This window comes from Anolis carolinensis, chromosome 6, assembly GCF_035594765.1.
Source record: "Anolis carolinensis isolate JA03-04 chromosome 6, rAnoCar3.1.pri, whole genome shotgun sequence".
NCBI lineage: Eukaryota > Metazoa > Chordata > Lepidosauria > Squamata > Dactyloidae > Anolis > Anolis carolinensis.
Window position 1 is genome coordinate 574152 of NC_085846.1, and position 21424 is coordinate 595575.

Here is a 21424-nt window from a genome sequence, read left to right on the forward strand (position 1 = left end):
TAACATGATGTTTTGGTGCTTCATTTGTCAAATTACAACCTAATTTGATGTTTAATAGGCTTCTCCTTAATCCCTCCTTATAATCCAACATATTCGCTTATCCAACGTTCTGCCGGCCCGTTTATGTTGGATAAGTGAGACTCTACTGTACAACAAATTTGGCAGAAAAAGTAGTTCAATACGCAGTAATGCTATGTAGTAATGACTGTATTTATGAATTTAGCACCAAAATATCACGATTTATTGAAAACATTGACTACAAAAATGTGTTGGATTATCCAGAACGTGGGATAAGCGAGACTCTACTGTATATACAAACTTCACTGGCCTAGTTTCCAACAGACCCCTCCACCTCTGAGGATGCCTGCCATAGATGTGGGCGAAACGTCAGGAGAGAATGCTGCTTCTGGAACATGGCCAGGCAGCCCGGAAAACTCACAACCTCCCAAGCGTTAAAATGTATGAAGGCAGGGAGGGAGCGCGCCCCCTGGAGGCGCTGCGGCTTTAAGGCGCTCACGGCTCTTTCTCCGTTCGGCGGGTGTTGCCTCCTCTCATTGGCCAGCCGGCGTCCCACGTGACTCCTCCTCCTCCTCCGTGGACTGAGCTGGGCGCCATCGAGCCGAGGCGGAAGCGGCGCGCGGACCGGAAAGGAGGGCAGGAGGCGGGCCTGGTTGCCATGGCGAGGGGCGCCCGGCCCTAGAGAGCGGAGCGGGAGTCCGCCATGACCTCGGCTTCCACGAAGGTACCGCCAGGAAAGAGGGAGGGGGGGGAGGGGGAGGGGCTTCCCGGGCGCGGCCGCGGGGGCTGCTGGGAGATGTAGTCTTTTCCTTCTCTCCCTTTCTCAGGTGGGCGAGATCTTCTCGGCGGCGGGGGCGGCCTTCTCCAAGCTGGGCGAGCTGGCCATGCAGCTCCACCCCGTCGCAGACTCCTCCCCCGCCGGGTGAGCCCCGCTTGAGGGAGGGCGGGCGGGCGGGGCCTGCGCGTGGCCACGCCCCCTCCCCTGACCCCTCCCCCCGTGTCCGCAGGGCCAAGTGGACGGAGGCGGAGGTCTCCCTCCTGCGGGCCTCCGTCCAGCGCTTCGGCGACGACCTCCACCGCATCAGCGCCCTCATCAAGGAACGCACCGTGTAAGGGGCGGGGCCTCCCCTCAAGGCTTCTGCTGGGCTGGGAGGCGGGGCTTCTCCCGGGGGCGGGGCGTCCACAGAGTGCTTCTCCAGTGGGCGGGGCTTCTCATGAGGGGCGGGGTTTCCTCTGCTTCTTTTTGGGAGTGGTTTCTCCCATGGGGCGGGGCTTCTCATGAGGGGCGGGGTTTCCCCTGCTTTTTGGGAGTGGCTTCTCCAGTGGGCGGGGCTTCTCATGGGGGCGGGGTTCCCCTGCTTATTTTTGGGAGTGGCTTCTCCAGTGGGCGGGGCTTTTCATGAAGGGCGGGGTTTCCCTTGCTTCTATTTGGGAGTGGCTTCTCCAGTGGGCGGGGATTCTCATGAAGGGGCGGGGTTTCCCTTCTATTTGGGAGTGGCTTCTCCAGTGGGCGGGGCTTCACATGAAGGGGCGGAGTTTCCCCTGCTTAGTTTTGGTTGTGGCTTCTCCAGTGGGCGGGGCTTCTCATGAGGGGCGGGGTTTCCCTGCTTCTTTTTGGGAGTGGCGTCTCCAGTGGGCGGGGCTTCCCCTGCTTTTTGGGAGTGGCTTCTCCAGTGGGCGGGGCTTCTCATGAGGGGCGGGCTTTCCCTGCTTCTTTTTGGGAGTGGCTTCTCTAGTGGGCGGGGCTTCTAATGAGGGGCGGGGTTTCCCTGCTTCTTTTTGGGAGTGGCTTCTCCAGTGGGCGGGGTTTCCTCTGCTTCTATTTGGGAGTGGCTTCTCCAGTGGGCGGGGCTTCTCATGAGGGGCGGGGTTTCCCCTGCTTCTATTTGGGAGTGGCTTCTCCAGTGGGCGGGGCTTCTCATGAGGGGCGGGGTTTCCCCTGCTTCTATTTGGGAGTGGCTTCTCCAGTGGGCGGGGCTTCTCATGAGGGGCGGGGTTTCCCCTGCTTCTATTTGTGAGTGGCTTCTCCAGTGGGCGGGGCTTCTCATGAGGGGCGGGGCTTCCCTGCTTCTTTTTGGGACTGGCTTCTCTAGTGGGACGGGGCTTCTGAGTGCTTCTGCGGGGCGTGGCTCCGCTTGGGGGCGTGGCCTCCAGAGGTGAGATCTCCCATTAGGTGGGGTGTATCTGGGGGCGGGGTTTCCTTATCTTTCCCAAGGGGCGGGGCTTAATCTGCTTGTGCGGGGCGGGGCTTCCATGGCAGTATTCTTTCCAGTGGGTGTGGCTTCATCTGAGTACTGCGGGGCGGGGCTTCCAGGTCCAGCAGCTCTCCCAAGGGGCGTGGCTTCTCCCAAGGGGCGTGGCTTCTCTTTAAGGCGGGGCTCTTGAGTGCTTCTGTGGGGCGTGGCTTCTCTTAGGGGCGTGGCTTAGAGGTGCAACTTGGGTGCAGGCCAGTCCTGACCCTCATTTGGAGGGGTCTCCTGTTCCCCCCTATGAGCTGACCCCTCCCCAATTTCTCTCCCCCTCCCCCCTCCTGTCAATCATTCCTCCAGGGCGCAGCTGAAGGGGGCGGCGAAGCGCAAGGCCTACGAGGACAGCGGCCTCCCGGCGGAGTCGCCCAAGAAGGGGCCCCGGAAGGGGTCGGGGGGGCCACAGGGGTCCGCTCCGGCCCCCGCCCCGACCTCTGAGCCCCCCGCCAAGAAGCACAAGCCCTGTGGTGAGAGACAACACCCACCCACCCGCCCATGGGGTCTAAAGGGGACTTGGGTCATCATAGAATAAAATTCACAATAGATAAGTTTCTAGTCCTCATGGTGCCCATAATATCCAGAATAAAGGAATGGGCATATTTAGGCCCTCTGGGTGTTTTGGACTACAACTCCCAGCATTCCTCACAGCCTCAGGCCCCTTCCTTTTGCCCCTCCGCCGCTTAAGCGGCGGAGGGGCAAAAGGAAGGGGCCTGAGGCTGTGAGGAATGCTGGGAGTTGTAGTCCAAAACACCCAGAGGGAGGGTCCAATTATATTATATTACTATAATAATATAATATAATAATATAATCTGATATGTAAATAGGACCTCCCCTCCCTCACCCTAGATATGACCCCCCCTCTTCTCCCCCCCCCAGATGTGACCCTCAGCGCCCTGAACGATTCGGACCCCCAGAGTGACCTGGTGGACATCGAGGGCCTGGGAGACCCCCCTCCGGTCAAGAAGCTGACCTTCGACCAGGGTCAGTGCATGGGGAGGAGGGGGTGTCATGACCCCCCTTTTGACCCCTCCCATTGGGAATGGGGGTCAGCAGGGTCTGGGAGAGGGGGGAGGGTCTCTCGAAATAGGGGTTTGTCTGGGGGGCATTGGGACCCCCGCCCGACCCCTCGTTTCCTTTTTTCTTCCAGACAGCCTGACCCTGGACTCCGCCTTCCTCGTGGCCCCCAATGGGGGAGGGGGAGGGGGAAGAGGGGGCGGGGCCGGTGGGGACCCCCTCCCTCGTTGAAGCCGGACCACCACCACCATCACCCCTTCCCCATATACAGGTCAAGTGGGGAGGGGTCTCTCCTTCCCGGCCCCTCCCTCCTTCCCATGGGTCTGGGGTCACCCCCAGGTCAAGTGGGGAGGGGTCTCTCCTTCCCGGCCCCTCCTCCTTCCCATGGGTCTGGGGTCACCCCCACGTCAAGTGGGGAGGGGTCTCTCCTTCCCGGCCCCTCCCTCTCTCCCTTCCATGGCCTGGATTTGGGTCTGGGGTCCCATTCCCCCCCCCTTTGTATTTTTGATGAATTTTGTATTTTAAAGGCCTTTGACCCGCAATAAACGTTGTCATTGTCGTCCTCATCATGGCCGGACTTGTGGTCTTCATCATCACACACACACACATACACATCCATGGCTGCGCAGCCCCTTCCCCAAATGCCCGGCTGAGCATGCCGAGCCCCCCTGGAGCAGCACAGGCAATACTGGCGGCCGGAGGGGGTGGACGCTGCCAATATTGAAGTGCTGCTGGAGCGGGACAAGCAAGCGAGCGGTCAGTCCCTCCCCGACCCTTCCTTGCAGATGGATGGACAGATGGACAGAGAAGTGTGGGGGTGGGTCTGTGTGTTTGGATGGCGTCTGGTCTTCAGAGTGGCGGTCAGTGGCCACTCCCAGGCGGATGGACGAGAGCTCCGGCCGCTCGCGTGGGCACCACAAAACGGCTTGCGGACTCCTGATCCCCGACAAACCATTGTTGTGCTGCTGGTGCGAACCCCGGCAATGGACACCACACAGCGAGGCATTCTGAGTGGGGGTCCTTGACCCCGAACTGACCCTCAACTGCTCCATTGTTGTGCTGCTGGTGCAAACCCTGGTATAGGACACAACGTGGCTCCATCCCATCCAGACCCATTCTGAGGGGGGGGGGGCTTGACCCAGAACTGACGGGGGTCCTTGACCCCAAACTGACCCTCAACTCCTCCATTGTTGTGCTGCTGGTGCAAACCCTGGTATAGGACACAGCACGTCTCCATCCCATCCGGGACCATTTTGAGGGGGGGTCCTTGACCCCAAACTGACCCTCAACTGCTCCATTGTTGGGCTGCTGGTGTATAGGACACAACACCAACACGTCTCCATCCCTTGTGGGCCCATTTTGAGGGGGGTCCTTGACCCCGCACTGACCCTCACTTGCCCCCTCCCCTTTTTCCGCCTTGAGCTCGGCCTAAGGCCCCCCTCCCTCCAAAGGATATCCCTTTGACCTTGGGGAAGGGGACGCAGGCCCCTGTGTGTCAAAGGTTAACTCAAATTGGGGGGGGGGGGGGAAGGCAGGGAGAAGGGGGGGCTTTCCTTAACTCAAATTGTGGGGGGGGGGGGGGGTGGCCAGAGAGGGTCCTCCATATCTTCCTGTCAGTCCCATTGAGAGATGTTTAGGTAACCCCAAATGGAGAAAGGGGGGGGGGCGCTTTAGAAGGGGCTGAGGGAGGGGCTGCACGACCCCCCCCCACATACACAGTGTTCAAAGTGGCATCCGTATACACTTATATTCATGAATGCAGGACAAGGGTCTCAACCCAATGACAATAAGTGAACCCCCCAATATGGAACTCTGTAAGTAAACAAGCCCCCTCCCCAATCAGTGATGCAAGAAGGGGGGGGGGGTGTAGCAGGGCAGGTAAAGTCCTTAAGTCAAGTCATGGCAAGGACATTTTTGAGGAGGGGGCTGAGACCCCTTCCCCTTGAGCAGCGTATAAATAATTCTAGCAATAATCATGATGAGACACACCCTGCCATGTGGCCTGGGCAGAGATACAAGGACCCACCCCCCATTTTCTCCTTTGGGGAAGGGGCTGCCTAATTGGGGGCCGTATCCCCCATTTACACCCAGACCCCCCCCCCTTCATGTCTACATTCTGCAAAAGGCCAGAAATGCGGGGGGGGGGGGGGGAGAGGCAATGTCCAGTTGCATTTGCTGTGGAGACTGGCTGGGGACCCCTATATTCTGGCCCTGTGATTCCTTTTTGGGGGGTCTCCCAATTGGCGGGGGTCCTCACCCCCCCCCCCTTGCTTCTCCCCCCAAAATGGCCATTTTAGGGCAAACCGGGTGCCAAAGCGGCCAATGCGCCATCTTCCTTCGGAGCCTCCTGGGTGTGGCCTGCATTTTCAGAGGGAAAAGTCCTGCACGAAAGGGGTCTGGGGGCTTTTTGGTGGGGGGGGTCTCTGGGGGCCCTCATGTGCTCCGACCTGGAAGGCCTTGGAAGGACGTCCAGAAAAATAAGCAATTTCTTTTGAAATATCCCATGTGGGCCCGATCCTTTTTGCATCGTTTCCCCATTCCTTTTCTGGGGCACCCTGATATTTTTTGGGGGGTGGGGTCCCCTTGCTGTGTCCAAATGGGACAGATGTGTTTGCAAGGGGGGGGGGGAGGCAGACGTGGCAGTGGTCACTTGGGAAGACCCTTGGGTGGTGGCCTTGGCCTCCCTTTTTGGGGGCTCTCCCCCCAGGCGAGCGGCCCCCATCCGGACCCCTATTTTGAGGAGAAGCCCCTCCCTTTGGCCCCGATCCGGCCCCCTCCCATTTTCAGCTAAGGAGCTCCATAAGCTGCTCAGGAGGAGGACGTGGTGTGCTTTGAGCATGACGCATCTCCTTTTTGCAGGAAAGGGGGCCTTTCTCGGAGGGAGGGGCCCAAAAACTGGCCTGTGGGGCCCCTGAATTAATTGGGGGTCTGCCCCACAAGCCCCCTCCCATAAGCCCCCCCCCCCCATGTCCCCTTCCCAGCATTGCCTCCCTCTGAAGGCCCACTGGGTGTGATTCTGCCATGCTTCCCTATGGGCCTCCCTATGGGGCTTCCACCAGTCCTTTGTCCACAAAAGCAGTGTCTGGGGTTCGGGACAATTTCGGGGGGCCCTTTGAGAAAAGTGTGGCCCCCCAATCGCCCCTTTTTGGGGACCCCCGGCCTAGGAGGGCCTTCTATGCCATATCCATAGGACACAACAGGACTCAATGCCCTCTGTTATGCTTCCGGACCCCTGGACGGCTGTGGCCCCCACCCCGCCACGTGGCCCCCCAACTTACCTGCTAGGTTGACCCCCTCCGAATGCTTGAGGGTACCCCGATTTTTCCAGAAGGCCTTAAAAACAGCTTTTTACACCCACCGGGTGTATTTTCCTGCTGTCAAGCCCTTGTGGCCCCACAGAAGCCCCTCCCGGGCCCAGGTTGGGGCTGGGGGCCGATGGGGCCAAACGGGGGTCCCGGGCGCTCCCCCGGACCCCCCAGTGCCCCCCAATTGGCACTGCCTCCCCTTTGGCCCCCCAGAAAGGCCCCCTTCCCCACTTCCAGGGGATAATGGGGGGTGGGCTGCCCCATGGGGACCCCCAGCCGGGCGGTGGGGCCCCTTTCTGCCCCCCGGGGCCGGCGGCCCCTCTCTCGGAGCGGTGGTGGAGGGAGGCAAGGCGAGGAGGGGAGGGAAAAAAACAGGGTGGACTTGGGCTGAGAAAAGCCTGGTCCCGTTTCCCCCGGCACTACTTTCTACACTTGAATAGACCCCTTTGGGGGGGCGCCAAAAATCTAGAAAAAATTCAGCGGGGAGCCCCGGGGCCCCTGAGGATGCCTGCCGAGTTTGGGCCCGATCGGAGCAGCCCCTCCCCGGGAAAAAAATACTTTTGTGGCGCACGGCAGCCAGGAAAGGGAAGAAAGGAAGGAGGCAGGCGGGCGGGCGGGCGGGCGGGCAGCCTCACAACGTCCCCAGCTGACTTTGTCACCCTGCCAACTTCGGAGCGAGTGGGGGGGGGTCTTGGCAGCCGTCCAGGGCTCCGAACGGCCACTTTGTGCTGCGTGTGCAAACGTGTGCAAGCCGTGTGCGTGTGCATGTACATGTATGTGCGCGTGCAGCAGGCCTGGGCCTTGCAGTTTGGTGCAAAATCCCCCCGGACGCCCCTCACGACCTCCTTGCCCTCCGTGTTCCTTTCTTCCCTTCCCTTCTATGCAACGGTCAGTGGGACACATATATTGGGGGGGGGGGGGCTTTGTGCTTTGGACACAGAAGGCCACTCAGTGCTGGCTCACATTCCCTGCAAAGGGAGGGAGGAGGGAGGGGGGGGCTGCCGAGTGTGAGCGCTCTCTTCCCTGCAGTCGGCGCATGCTGCCACGGCTCAGACGCGAATCTGCCGAAGCCAATGCGCAGGCAGTGCTGCTCCTTCCTCCCGCCATGCGCCCCCGCCTTCCCTCTGAAAGAGCCTCTGACACAAAGAAGCCTCAAGGCCCACGAGAGGCCCCAGAGCTGGTTCTCAAAGGGAAGGGGCCCCGATCCTTCCGTGCGCCACCCATGCGCCACCCAGACCCCTTGCCTTCCTGGCCTGGCTTCCCCAGCAGGCAAAGGGAGGCTGAAGGCCTTCTTCAATGTGGATCATGCACAGAAATATGTGCATCTGCTGTGTTGCATTTTTACAATATTTGCATTTTTTAATTGTCTTGTAACCTGACTTGGGCCACAGGGAGAGGAGCATAAGAAATAAAAGTGTTGGGTTGCGGTGAGTTTTCCAACCTGTCTGAATCAAAGAATCCCCCAGGCAGGAAGCAGCCAGGCTTTGAAGTGGCAAGGCCATTCAATGCTAATCGAGCTGGCCAACTGCAACATTCACACTGGCGTCCAACAGACAATGAGTTCTTTGTTTTAAGTTTATGTTAAATATGTTGTTGTTGTTCGGGCTTATCCCTGTTGTGAGCCACCCCGAGTCCCTTCGGGGAGATGGGGTGGGATATAAAAATAAAGATTATTATTATTATTATTATTATTATTATTATTATTATTATTATTATTATTCTTTCTTTCTTTCACCCTGGACGTTATTCCACAGGGATATATACAGTAGAGTCTCACTTATCCAACATAAACGGGCCGGCATAACGTTGGATAAGTGAATATGTTAGATAATAAGGAGGGATTAAGGAAAAGCCTATTAAACATCAAATTAGGTTATGATTTTACAAATTAAGCACCAAAACATCATGTTATACAACATATTTGACAGAAAAAGTAGTTCAAGACACAGTAATGCCATGTAGTAATTACTGTATTTACGAATTTAACACCAAAATATCACGATGTGTTGAAAACATTGACTACAAAAAATGCGTTGTATAATCCAGAACATTGGATAAGTGAGACTCTACTGTATATATAAACCCCACTTGCCTCATTTCCAACAGACCTCACAACCTCTGAGGATGCCTGCCATAGGTGTGGGCAAAACGTCAGGAGAGAGTGCTTCTGGAACATGGCCATACAGCCCGGAAAACTCACAGCAACCCAGTGATTCTGGTCATGAAAGCCTTCGACAACACAATAAAATTATTATTATTATTATTATTATTATTATTATTATTATTATTGTTGTTGTTGTTGTCAAAGTACAACTCCCAGAAACACTGATGAGGGAGGGAGGCAGGCAAAGAGATGTCCACTGTCTCTCCGGAGCGGCCAAAGGGCAAAGGTCACCCCCTTGGGGTCCATCTATATGGTGGAAAGAATGCAGTTAGGCTCATTGTAGTTTGGGGAGGAGCCTGCCAAAGGCCTTGCCCCACTATAACTTCTGGCACTTGGCTTTGGCTTGACCGCTTGACCCAAACCGCCAGGCAACTATGCAGGTTGTCACCAGCACTTTGCCTTGGCTTGACCTTTTGCCCAAGGATTGGCAGGAAGGCGGGGAAGCGGCTGAAGGAAGGAAGGAATGGCCGGGGTCTGTGTTGTGTGCAAGGGTCAAAGGGCAGAGCTGTCCCTCAGGGTGCAGTACGGCCGTTTTCACTGCCCTAGGCGATGGGCTCAAGGCGATGGGCTCCTGGGAGTTTGGTGAGCCTGGCCTTGTCAAAACTACAACTCTCGGGAACTCCCAGGAGCACTTGACCGCTTGACCCAAACCACCAAGTTTGGAGGGAGAAGGGGCAGGGAGGAGATTGTGTAGGGGTACAAAGGTCAAAGGGCAAGGGGAGGAGCTGTTTGGCCAGTTGATGGGGGAGGGGGGTTGTCAGAAAAGGGGGGGTGTCCCCTTCCCAGAATCCTTTGTGTCATCTGTACTTATTTGGCGGACCTCTTTGGTGTGGGAGGGCTTAGAGACATGTGATTGTACTGAGCATGTTCAGACTCAGGACTCCATTTTGTATTCAGTATGTGTTTGGACTTCAGTTGAGAAGGTTGCTGTTTGGACTTTAATAGAGAAGTATGATTTATGGACTTAGGTTGTATCCAAGTATGTTTTACTGTAAATGTGACTTTAATATGTTTTATTGATTTGTTTTTATATTGTTGAGTTTTTTATATTGACTGTATTCACCTGGCCCTGGCCCCATGTAAGCCGCCCCGAGTCCCTTTGGGGATATGGAGGCGGGGTATAAAAATAAAGTTATTATTATTATTATTATTATTATTATTATTATTATTTCATGGTCACTTTTCCTCAGAAGGTGTCCCTTGACCAGTTGTGTCCTGTCCACCCCTTCCTCTAAAAAGAGCAAGGGGAGGGGGCTTCTCTTTGCCTCCAGGTAGGGTCCCATTATTCGGGCGGACTCCAAAATGGACACAAAGGGGAGAGCGTGCCCCCCTTGCCCCCCATTAATTAGGGTTCTTTGAAGCCCACCCTGTCAAGACTTTGCGGGGGGGGGGGGGGGAGGAAGACATCATTCCACCATGTCTCCCGTGTCAATATAATAATATGTTATACAGTAGAGTCTCACTTATCCAACATAAACGGGCCGGCAGAATGTTGGATAAGTGAATATGTTGGATAATAAGGAGAGATTAAGAAAAAGCCTATTAAACATCAAAATAAGTTATGATTTTACAAATTAAGCACCAAAACATCATTTTATACAACAAATTTGACAAAAAAGTAGTTCATTACACATTAATGCTATGTAGTAATTACTGTATTTACGAATTTAGCACCAAAATATCACAATGCATTGAAAACAGTGATTACAAAAATGCGTTGGATAATCCAGAATGTTGGATAAGTGAGACTCTACTGTAGTAATAATATGTTGTTTATACATATAGTATTATAATGTAATACAATATTATAATAATACACTATTATATATAACATGTAATATTACTAGTGGTATAGTACACTATAGTAATAGATAATGCTGATATTGTGCTATGCTAATAATAAAACATATTTTAAGTATTTCCTAATTATACTTTATTGCAGGCCTGGGCCTGCCTTAATGCATGTAAACAAACTCCCACCCTGGAAAAGTCATCCAACAAGAGAGATAGGAAACTGTAGAAGGGTCTCCAGGGTGGGAGAAGGGTGCAAACAGCCCCAAAGACTCACAGCAACCCACACTGAGCTCTTTCACATCCACGTGGACAGAGATACACTGTATATAATACAGTAGATACATCCTATATTTCTACTTCCTTCTGCGCAGACTCAGTCCGCAAGGCTCCGGCGCCCTCTGGCGGGGACTGAACGACACTGCAGCCGCTCTTTCTCTCCCGCAATGCTGGCGCTCTGCACATGCTCGAGGGCGCCGCTTCCGGTTTGTATCTTAGGGTGGGGCTTTGGGCAGATAGGCCTCCTTCTCGCCCCCCATTTGGAAAGCAACCCCGCCCACCCCGGGGATGACCCAAACTCTCCCCCCACAAGTAAATAAATAAACAAACAAACAAAGTCCTGGAAGTTTCCTTTTGTTCTTTCCGTCCTTTATTTGGGCTTTTCACGCGGGGCGCGGAGACCACGCTGCCGGCTACCAAGCAGGCGAATTGGGGAGGGCGGGGGGCTCCAGTTTGAAAAGGGAAGGGGCTGCATACTAACCAAGGGGGCCGGGCTTTGTGGACAAGGACTTGGCTACTGGGTCTGGGTGGTCTAGATGCCCTCGGAGGTCCCTCGTATGTGTGTGGAGGGTCCTAAAGGGCATCTAGAACACCCCAAACCCATCATCTAGATGTCCTTTGGGGTCCTCCTTGGGTCTGAGGTGGTCTAGATGCCCTTTGGGGTTCTTCCTGGGTGCTGGGAGGGAGCTAAAGGGCATCTAAGCCACCCCAAACCCATCATCTAGATGTCCTTTGGGGTCCTCCTTGGGTCTGAGGTGGTCTAGATGCCCTTTGGGGTTCTTCCTGGGTGCTGGGAGGGAGCTAAAGGGCATCTAAGCCACCCCAAACCCATCATCTAGATGTCCTGTAGGGTCCCCTTTGGGTCTGGGGTAGTCTAGATGCCCTGTGAGGTACTTCCTGGGGCCTGGGAGGGACCTAAAGGTCATTTAGACCACCCCAGACCCAAGAGGGACCCCCCAAGGGCATCTTAACCACCACAAAACCATGATCTAGATGCCTTCTGGGGTCCTTGCTATGTCTGGGGTGGTCTAGCTCCCCAGAGGTCATCTAGATGATGGGTTTGGGATGGTCTAAATGCCCTTTAGCTCCCTCCCAAGACCCAGGAGGGACCCTTGAGGACATCTAGACAAGCCACACACATGATCTAGATGCCCCTTGGGGTCCCACCTGGGTCTGAGGTGGTCTAGATGCCCTTTAGGGTTCCTCCTGGGTCTTGGGAGGGAGCTAAAGGGCATCTAGACCACCCCAAACCCATCATCTAGATGACCTCTGGGGAGGTCTAGATGCGCTTTGGGGTTCCTCCTGAGTCCTGGGAGGGACATAAAGGTCATCTAGACCACTCTAGACCCAGGAGCGGCCCCAAAAGGCATCTAGACCACCCCAAACCCATGATCTAGATGCTCTTTGTGATCCCGCCTATGTCTCCAGAAGGTCTAGATGTCCCTTGGCGTACCTACAGGGTCTGGGCAGGTCTATATGCCCTTTAGGGTCCTTCCTATGTCTGAGGTCTGGATACTCCTTGGGATAGTTCCTGGGTTTGGGGAGGTCCAGATGCCCTTTGAAGGTCCCTCCTATGTCTGAGGACGTCTAGATGTCCTTTGGGCTCCTTCCTGGATCTGGAGGGTGGCCTAGATGTCTTTTGGGGTTCCTCCTGGGTCCTGGAAAGGATCGAAAGGGCATCTAGAACACTTCAGACCCAGGATGGACCCCAAAAGGCATCTAGACCTCCCCAAACCCATGATCTAGATGCCCTTTGGAGTCCCTCTTGGATCTGGGGAGGTCCAGATGCCCTTTGGGGGTCCCTCCTATGTCTGAGGAGGTTCATATATCCTTTGGGGTCCTTCCTGGATCTGGAGGGGTGGCCTAGATGTCTTTTGGGGTTCCTCCTGGGTCCTGGAAAGGATCTAAAGGGTATCTAGACCACCCCAGACCCAAGAGGGACCCCCGAGGGCATCTTAACCACCACAAAACCATGATCTAGATGCCTTCTGGGGTCCTTGCTATGGGTCTGTGGAGGTGTCAATGCCCCAGAGGTCCCGCCTGGGTCTGGAAGGATGGTCTAGATGCTCTTTAGGGTTCCTCCTGGGTCTGCCCTTTGGGACCCTCCCCAGGGTGTGGGGGTCTAGATGCCCTTGGGGTCCCTCCACAATGGCCCTATGGGGGGAGGGGTCAGGCTGGGGGGGGTCTTAAGGGGAAGGGTCGCCTGCAGCAGTGGCGGCAGGAGCCGTGTCTCCGGCGACTATACAGTTCAAATATAGATATATTTATAGATATATATATATAATAGAGATGTATATATATAGATATGTATTCATCTGATCACCTTTCCCTCTTTAAATAAACAGTATATACATATCACAGCAAAGAGAAGGAGGAGGGGGAGTAGCCACGAGGTTTTGGGAGGGGTCAGGGGTCAGTGCCCCCCCCCCCGTCTAGATCTAAATAGGGGGCAAAGGTCACAGTGAGTCTCATGGGGGGGGGGGCAGAAGGGGGTTTCCCAATGGGGTCATTTGAGGGGGGTTCTGGTCCTGGCGGTGGGACACTTGACCATTGCTTTGGGTTCAGCTCAGGAAGGAAGAGGGAGGGAGGGGGGGGGGGTCTGCATTTGGTTTTGGGTTTTTTTTAAGGGGGTGGGTGCCTGTCTGGGTGGCTACATTGGGGGCAAGGGGTTTCCTTTGGGGGGGGGGAGAGATAAATGGCACATGAGGGGCGACGTCTGTCCATCCGTCCGTCCGGTCTGCCTCCGGTCACAGCTCCGAACAGCGGTCCTGTTTGTTGTAATGGTCAAACTGGTTCTTCCAGTGCATCATGTAGGCGCTCCAGAGGTGGAACTCCAGCTTCCACTGCCGCTCCGCCTCCTCTATGTTGTCTGGGGGGGGGGGGGTTATGGGGGTATGGTGGGGGGGGGGGGGAGAAGGAAGGAAGTAAGGAAGGAAGGGAGGGAGGGAGGGAAGGGCAAAGGGAGGAAGGAGAGGTGGAAGGAAGGAGGAAAGGACAAATGAAAGGGTGGAGGGAGGAAGTGGGGAGGAAAGAAGGAAGGAATGAAAGAGAAGGGAAGAAAGAGAGGAAGGGAGGAAGTGGGAAAGAAGGAAGGAAGGGGCAAAGGGAGGATGGAGAGGCGGAAGGAAGGAAGGAAGGAAGGAAGGAAGGAAGGAAGGAAGGAAGGAAGGAAGGAAGGAAGGAAGGAAGGAAGGAAGGAAGGAAGGAGGATGAAAGGAAGGGAAGGAAAGGATGGAGGAAAGGAGAGTGAGGAAGTGAGAAGGAAATAAGGAAAGGGAAGAAGGGAAGGAGAAGAAAGGAGGAAGTGGGAAAGAAGGAAGGAAGAGGCAAAAGGAGGAAAGAAGGAAGGAAGAAGTAGAGGAAAGAAGAGTCAAAGGGAGGAAGGAGAGGGGGAAAGAAGGAAGGAAGGAAGGAAGGAAGGAAGGAAGGAAAGAAGGAAGGAAGGAAGGAAGGAAGGAAGGAAGGAAGGAAGGAAAGAAAGAAAGGGAAGGGAAAGGGCAAAGGAAAAGGGAGGGAGGAAATGGGAAGGAAAGAAGGAAAGGGAAGAAAGGAAGGAGAGGAAAGGAGGAAGTGGGAAAGAAGGAAGGAAGGGGCAAAGGGAGGAAAGAAGGAAGGAAGAAGTAGAGGAAAGAAGGGTCAAAGGGAGGAAGGAGAGGGGGAAAGAAGGAAGGAAGGAAGGAAGGAAGGAAAGAAGGAAGGAAGGAAGGAAGGAAGGAAGGAAGGAAGGAAGGAAGGAAGGAAGGAAAGAAAGAAAGGGAAGGGAAAGGGCAAAGGAAAAGGGAGGGAGGAAATGGGAAGGAAAGAAGGAAAGGGAAGAAAGGAAGGAGAGGAAAGGAGGAAGTGGGAAAGAAGGAAGGAAGGGGCAAAGGGAGGAAAGAAGGAAGGAAGAAGTAGAGGAAAGAAGGGTCAAAGGGAGGAAGGAGAGGGGGAAAGAAGGAAGGAAGGAAGGAAGGAAGGAAGGAAAGAAAGGGAAGGGAAAGGGCAAAGGAAAAGGGAGGGAGGAAATGGGAAGGAAAGAAGGAAAGGGAAGAAAGGAAGGAGAGGAAAGGAGGAAGTGGGAAAGAAGGAAGGAAGGGGCAAAGGGAGGAAAGAAGGAAGGAAGAAGTAGAGGAAAGAAGGGTCAAAGGGAGGAAGGAGAGGGGGAAAGAAGGAAGGAAGGAAGGAAGGAAGGAAAGAAAGGGAAGGGAAAGGGCAAAGGAAAAGGGAGGGAGGAAATGGGAAGGAAAGAAGGAAAGGGAAGAAAGGAAGGAGAGGAAAGGAGGAAGTGGGAAAGAAGGAAGGAAGGGGCAAAGGGAGGAAAGAAGGAAGGAAGAAGTAGAGGAAAGGACAAAGGAAGGGAAGGAAAAGGAAGGAAGGAAAGGGCAAAGGAAAAGGTGGAGGGAGGGAGGAAAGAAGGAAGGAAGGAAGGAAGGAAGGAAAGAAGGAAGGAAGGAAGGAAGGAAGGAAGGAAGGAAGGAAGGAAGGAAGGAAGAAAGGAAGGAAGGAAGGAAGGAAGGAGAAAAACCCAAGGGAGAGAATGGAGAAAAGAAAAGAATATTAAAGGTGAAGAGTTCAGAAGATGCAGAGACAGAGGGAGGCCAATGTGGGGAAGTGCTTTGTCCAGGGCTGCCCCCCCCCCATTTATAATGCAAAGGGAGGGGCTCTCCTTCTCTGTCCGTCCATCAGGCAGCACAGCAGGGACCCCTCCCCCCATTCCATGACTTGACCACTTCCATGGGTTTCTCCCTCCCCAGGCCCTGAGCATACAACGCATGCCCCGTGTGCACCCCCCCCCTTTGCACCCCCCAAGGGGCAAAGACAGCGCTTGATGATGAATGAACGAGGACAGACCATCATGCAGAACACACTTCATTTCAGAACAAGGCGCATCTCTCTCTCCCCCCCCCCCCCCTCACAAAGGTGCCCTCCTCCAAAGGGACCCTCAGGTGCATCTGTGAGGGACACTTTGTTGTTGTTGTTGTTGTTGTTGTGTTTACTTATCCCCCGCTCTTCCTTTCTCTCCACAAGGAGACTCGAAGCAGACCAGGGGGGGGGGGTTGCACTCCGTTCTGTGCATCCGGTTGGGCTCCTGTGTGCGGACCGAGGAGCCCCTGATTCTGTGGCCCAGCTGTGGGTTCCCCAAAATGCGGGCACTGACCCCCAATAACAATGCCATGACTTTTCCCTTTGGTGCCCAGGGGCCCAGCATGGCGCTGCAAACCATCATCCATCTGCCATGCGGCCCTTTGCCCCCCTGACCTTTGGGTCACTCGCCTCCATTCCCAAAGGCTGAAGCTTTAAGTGGCCGTAATGATAAGAGATTTGGGGACGGGAGGTGAGCAGGCTTCTTATTGCTGCAATGCTCTCATTTTGGGGCATCACCCCCGCCCCGCCCCCCCCCATAGGCCCATGGTGCACCTTCCTGGTGTTGGGAATCACCCTGGACGACTCAAGTCTAGATGTCGTCAGATAGATGATAGAGTTCGATGGAGGGAATCCTTGCCTAGACAGGCTTTACTGTCTTTCACTCTATCCTGTTTATGTCACATCCCTTACTTTGAAGTTACTAGAAATGTGAATCTCCAGGGACACTAACTTCCCATTGGTCAGAATGTCTTTTATGGCCCCAATAAACTGGACCATGAGGTTGGAACCATTTTGGTTCTCTCTTCTCCCTTTGTTCTTCAAGCTAACAAGAAGCATCCTGCTATCTCTCCAGGCAAGATGTAACTATTTAGCTGTTTGTTATTTTTCCTTTCTTATTTTCTCCTTAGAAACCAGTCTAGAGTAGACTAGACAGCTCCCAAGCCTTTCTATACAATGGAGTTCTTTTTACCTGAATAAATACTTTTTGAACTTTTACTGAGACTCTGCAGTCCATTGCAATCCTAAATGGTCAAAGGCTTCTCTTTGCTCACCCCGTGTAAGTAACTGTTGCATTTGAAAGCTTTGCTTTTGCTACTCTGTTGCACTTTGGTGGAATCTCCCCCAGAGAGGGTTAAATGGAGTCTAACTGTTCAGAGATTACCACAACACCTGGTTGGCTCTAAGAGCTATTTGGGGGGAGGTCTGCCAGCGGGGTACAATGCCTCCCCCCTTCCCCTTCCCCTTCCCCTTCCCGTCAGAGCCCCCTCCTCCCGCCGCTTGGCCCCAACCTGTGCTGACCAGGCCTCCCACGCAAGTGCACAGTGGTGCAACTGGGGGGTCCCAAGGGCCAGCATCGTCCATCTCCCCCTGCCCCTCGGCTGCATTTCAGGCCTTCGTTGGCCTTTGTGTCCGGTGGGTCAGTGTGTGAATCCGGCCTCTTAAGGCGACTGCCTGCTGCCTGGATAGATAGACAGGGCAGAGGGCTCAAACGGAGGCTCCGCTGGCCTCCAAACCCCATTGCAACTGACTCATTGCTTTGGCCTGAATCCATCAGGGTCACTCACATGTGGGGTCTCCCCTCTCATTTGCCGCCCTGCTTCCTAGTGTCCAGGGCCCCTCACTGCTCACGCTGGCTGACCGCTGCTCCCAGCTGCTCAGTCTCTGGCCGCCACACTGCCCCCTCCCTCCCTCCCTCGCTTTGGAGCCAACTGCAAGGGCCAGAATCCCCTTCCTCCTCCAGGACCCAATCCACTTGTCACTCAGGACAGGAGCCTCCAGAGGAGGAAGAGCAGGAGGAGCGGCAGCACGGTGGCGGGGGCCGAAGGGGGGCCGGGGCCGGAGCTGGGCCTGGGGGTCTCCCAGGGGGGAAGAGGAGGAGGAGGAGGAGGAGGAGGGCCGGAGTCCGGACAAGGTCTGGCCGACTCTGAAGGGAGAAGAGAACCAGGCGTTACGGCCGGGGCCTTGGTGGGGAGGGGGCGCTGGAGGACCCCCCAACCATCACCCAGAAGGACTAATAATGGTGGGAAATCCCCCCATACCCTTGGTCAAGCTGTGGCCTCAGGCGGGACAGAGGCAGCAAAGGAGGAATGGCTCACAGTGAAGACGAGAGTGTGAAGTAGATAATGCCCTGATAGGAATGCATTGACTGCTACCCCATTGTGAAATACTGTTGGAAAATACAGTTCTAATGGACATGTGGTCACACATCCACTGAAAGCTTAAGTAATGATAAACAGTGAAGAAGGGAGTGTTGGGTAGATAATGCACTGATAGATAGGAATGCCTTGACTGTTATCCCATTGTGCAATAACCGGGCTGTGGTGCAGCTGGTTAGTAGGCAGCTGCAATTAATCACTACTGACCGAGAGGTCATGAGTTCGAATCATCCCGGGTCGGAGTAAGCTCCAGACCATTTGATAGTCTAGCTTGCTGTGCACCTATGCAGCTGAAAGACAGTTGCATCTGTCAAGTAGGAATTTAGGTACCACTTTATGTGGGGAGGGTAATTTAACTAATCTGTGCCACCATAAAATTTCCAGCAGCATGCGGAAAGAATGAGGAAGCATTCCATCAAGGGCTCGGTGTCACAAGTGGACAATGAAGCAGTAGCTCCCCCCTGTGGCCAGAATCCAGCAGACCTTCATGAAGCCGAAGCTGGAATGTTGAAGCTGTGTCTGTCTATATGTGGTTGTCCATGTATGTCGTATGTCTAATGGTGTTGAATGTTTGCCATGTATATGTGCATTGTGATCCTCCCTGAGTCCTCTTTGGGGTGAGAAAGAAGGGTGGAATATACACACTGCAAATAAATAAATAAATAAATAAATAAATACTGTTGGAAAATGCAGTTCTAATGGACATGTGGTCCACACATCCATTGAAAGTTTAGATAAGGGCAAACAAAGAAGGGAGTGTTTAGGCAGATAATAAACTGCTAGATAGGAATTTATTGACTTCAACGTCTGCAAAACTGTTGAGAAGAGACATAGACTAGAATAACTGGGATCTGTGATATTTGCTAAGGGTAACTGCTTAACAAGTGTACTTAATTATAATGGTGTATGGTGTACTTATGCATTAGGCTTAACTAGTTGTTTGCTAAGACTTCAAAGTTTAAGCAAAGTGTGGTGTAGCAGTGAGTAAAACTGGTTGGCACAACAAGGCCATAAATCTTCTCATAGGCGATGGGAATAAACGAGGAGGCTAATCAGCTAGCACTGACACAATGGCTTTATGGCGCATGCGCAGAGCGATGAAAGATGGCATAATGGCTTTATGGTGCATGTGCACAGAGAAGGAAAGGTTTCTGGGACATGAAAATTAAAATGTCTATACAAACAGAAGCGGGACAAGATGTGGCGTGGGGCTTCCATTTGTTTGCAAAGCTCACGATGCGTTTTCCTGATCAATAGACTCACTATAATGGAGATCTCCTGTCTCTAAGGGCTATTTTGGGACTTGGATATTAGATATTATTATTTGTCCAGCAGACGGGAAACAGATCTGGGTATTTTCAGTTGGAAAATACAGTTCTAATGGACATGTGGTCACAGGCCTCCTGAAGGGTTAAGTAGGTGGTGATGCAGAACTAGAGGGACAGGCAACATTAGCTGGGTCATGGTCATGTGACAATCATGATATTAATAATACTTATAAATTTATTATTATTATTATTATTATTATTATTATTATTATTATTATTATTATTATTATTATTATGGTATTATGGTTTCATCATCCGTTTTGGTCCCTGGCTGATGACGAGCAAGCAATGGGTATAAAAGAGGGCAGCAAGCATGTGTTCCCTCTCTTGCCATAATTCTCTTGCTTCTTGCCTTACAGGTGTTGCTGATATCTGAGTAACATATATACTCAAAGATAAGCCACGTTTTTCAGCCCTTTTTATGAGCTGAAAAAGCCTCCCCCGGCCTATAATCAGGTCAATCAAGCCGGTAGCGGAGCCCGAGGCCGTTGCTTGCAATATATGATATATTTATCTCTCCTCTTACCCTCCCTTATCAGTGTTTTCTTTTCCAAAGCCTCCCTCACTCTTAACCAAGGGAATGTTTTGAAAAGGGAAAGAAGCCCTTGCAAGTCAGGAAGAAGAATATATATTCTTCCCATTAATCTTATAAAAGCATTTTCCCCTGAAATATTTATTAATCTCTGCTACAGATACATAGGCATTTTCCCCTGCAAGCCTTTGCAATCCCTATGCATCTTTATATTTGTATCTATCTATCTATCTATATACATTAATTTTATATATGAATTTCCCCTGCATATGTTTGCAAGTCTTTGCAAATCCTATATACATATGCATAGCTAGAGATTTCCAGGTACAGTAGAGTCTCACTTATCCAACATAAATGGGCCGGCAGAATGTTGGATAAGCAAATATGTTGGATAATAAGGAGGGATTAAGGAAAAGCCTATTAAAAATCAAATTAGATAATGATTTTACAAATTAAGCACCAAAACATCATATTATACAACAAATCTGACAGAAAAAGTAGTTCAATACGCAGTAATGCTATGTAGTAATTACTGTGTTTACGAATTTAGCACCAAAATATAACGATATATTGAAAACATTGACTACAAAAATACGTTGGATAATCCAGAATGTTGGATAAGCGAGTGTTGGATAAGTGAGACTCTACTGTACCTGTATATCTGTATCTATGTGTATACATTATTGTATATATGAGTTTTCACCTCACATGTTTGCAAGTCTTTGCAAATCCTATATAGATATAATTATCTATATATAGAGAGATGTCTAGATAGATATATATTAACATAGGGCTTCCAAATATTGCAGGGATTTCATTGGGATCTATTTTTATTTCGAATTTGACCCGTAGCTGCTGGATTTTCCACCCTAGGCTTATATTCGAGTCAATAAGTTTCCCCAGTTTTTTTGTGGTAAAATTGGGAGCCTTGGCTTATATTAGGGTCGGCTTATATTTGAGTATATACGGTATATTTCTGTATATGCCATTGACTGATAGGACATTAGGAGATCCTGATGTGTGTACATAAAGCGACGTTTCAAGATTAAAAGCCTCCACTGAGTCAAAGTCTTAAACAGTGAGCGGCACAAGATCAAGCTGTGCAGTAAAACTCTGCTAACAACTGATAAGGACTCTGCTATGTATGGGTTTATTTGTATAGCTTGCCTCTGAGACAATCAGTATTCAGGGAGGTCGTGATCGTAAACATTTTTTTGGGGGCAGGATGACGGGCCCCTCACCCTGGCCGAGTGGCCCTGTGCTTTAGCGGACCTCAGGACGAGGGTCCATCCCGCTAGGTGGGGGGTGCTCTGGCCTGGGCCCGGCCTGCCTGACCTTTGCCCCCGCGGCCCCCCCCATCCCTCACCTGTCACGTTGAGCAGCTTGGGCAGGAAGCGGTTCCAGAAGGCGCAGATCTGGGCCCGGAGGCTGTGCTCGGTGCGGAGGGGCCCCGTGTTGAGCGTCACGTACTCCTGCGCGGAGGGCGAGTAGGGGGGCCACGGGGTGTCCTTCTCCGAGGGGTCCGAGGGGTTCCTGAGAGAGACAGACAGACAGACAGACCAGAAGGTGGACAGGTGGCTCTGGGTGACGCTCCGGAGGGAGGCACAACTCTCTAGGACTAAAAGAATATATGCATTTGGCTGGAGATACACTACTCAATGTCTCTATTCTGACTTACATACAAGTCCAACTTAAGAACAGGCGTGGGCCAACTTGGGCCCTCCAGGTGTTTTGGACTACAACTCC

At 52.7% G+C, this 21424-nt stretch overlaps 2 protein-coding genes across 6 annotated transcripts in view; one reads left to right on the plus strand and one right to left on the minus strand.

Annotated features, from left to right (window-relative positions):
• Positions 1-575: 575 nt before the first annotated feature.
• Positions 576-3844, plus strand: c6h17orf49 (chromosome 6 C17orf49 homolog). 5 transcript variants are annotated; one of them, XM_062983725.1, is made up of 7 exons: positions 577-742; positions 846-940; positions 1026-1127; positions 2568-2731; positions 3141-3245; positions 3412-3442; positions 3492-3844. In XM_062983725.1, the coding sequence occupies exons 1-7, from the start codon at positions 722-724 to the stop codon at positions 3784-3786; spliced, it is 813 nt and encodes a 270-aa protein (XP_062839795.1). In that variant the 5' UTR covers positions 577-721; the 3' UTR covers positions 3787-3844. The 5 variants fall into 5 exon arrangements, with proteins under 5 accessions (XP_062839796.1, XP_062839795.1, XP_062839797.1 ...); XM_062983730.1 differs by having other exon boundaries at positions 580-742; positions 3416-3442; positions 3492-3604; XM_062983726.1 differs by lacking the exon at positions 1026-1127 and having other exon boundaries at positions 576-742.
• Positions 3845-11160: 7316 nt separating this feature from the next.
• Positions 11161-21424, minus strand: part of ache (acetylcholinesterase (Yt blood group)) — a 43868-nt gene continuing 33604 nt past the window's right edge. The window contains exons 3-4 of the mRNA XM_062983881.1: positions 21045-21211; positions 11161-13686 (exon numbers count right to left, since the gene is read on the minus strand). Of these exons, the coding sequence (XP_062839951.1) occupies positions 13565-13686; positions 21045-21211 (289 nt within the window). The 3' untranslated portion in view covers positions 11161-13564. The remainder of the gene's footprint in view (positions 13687-21044; positions 21212-21424) is intronic.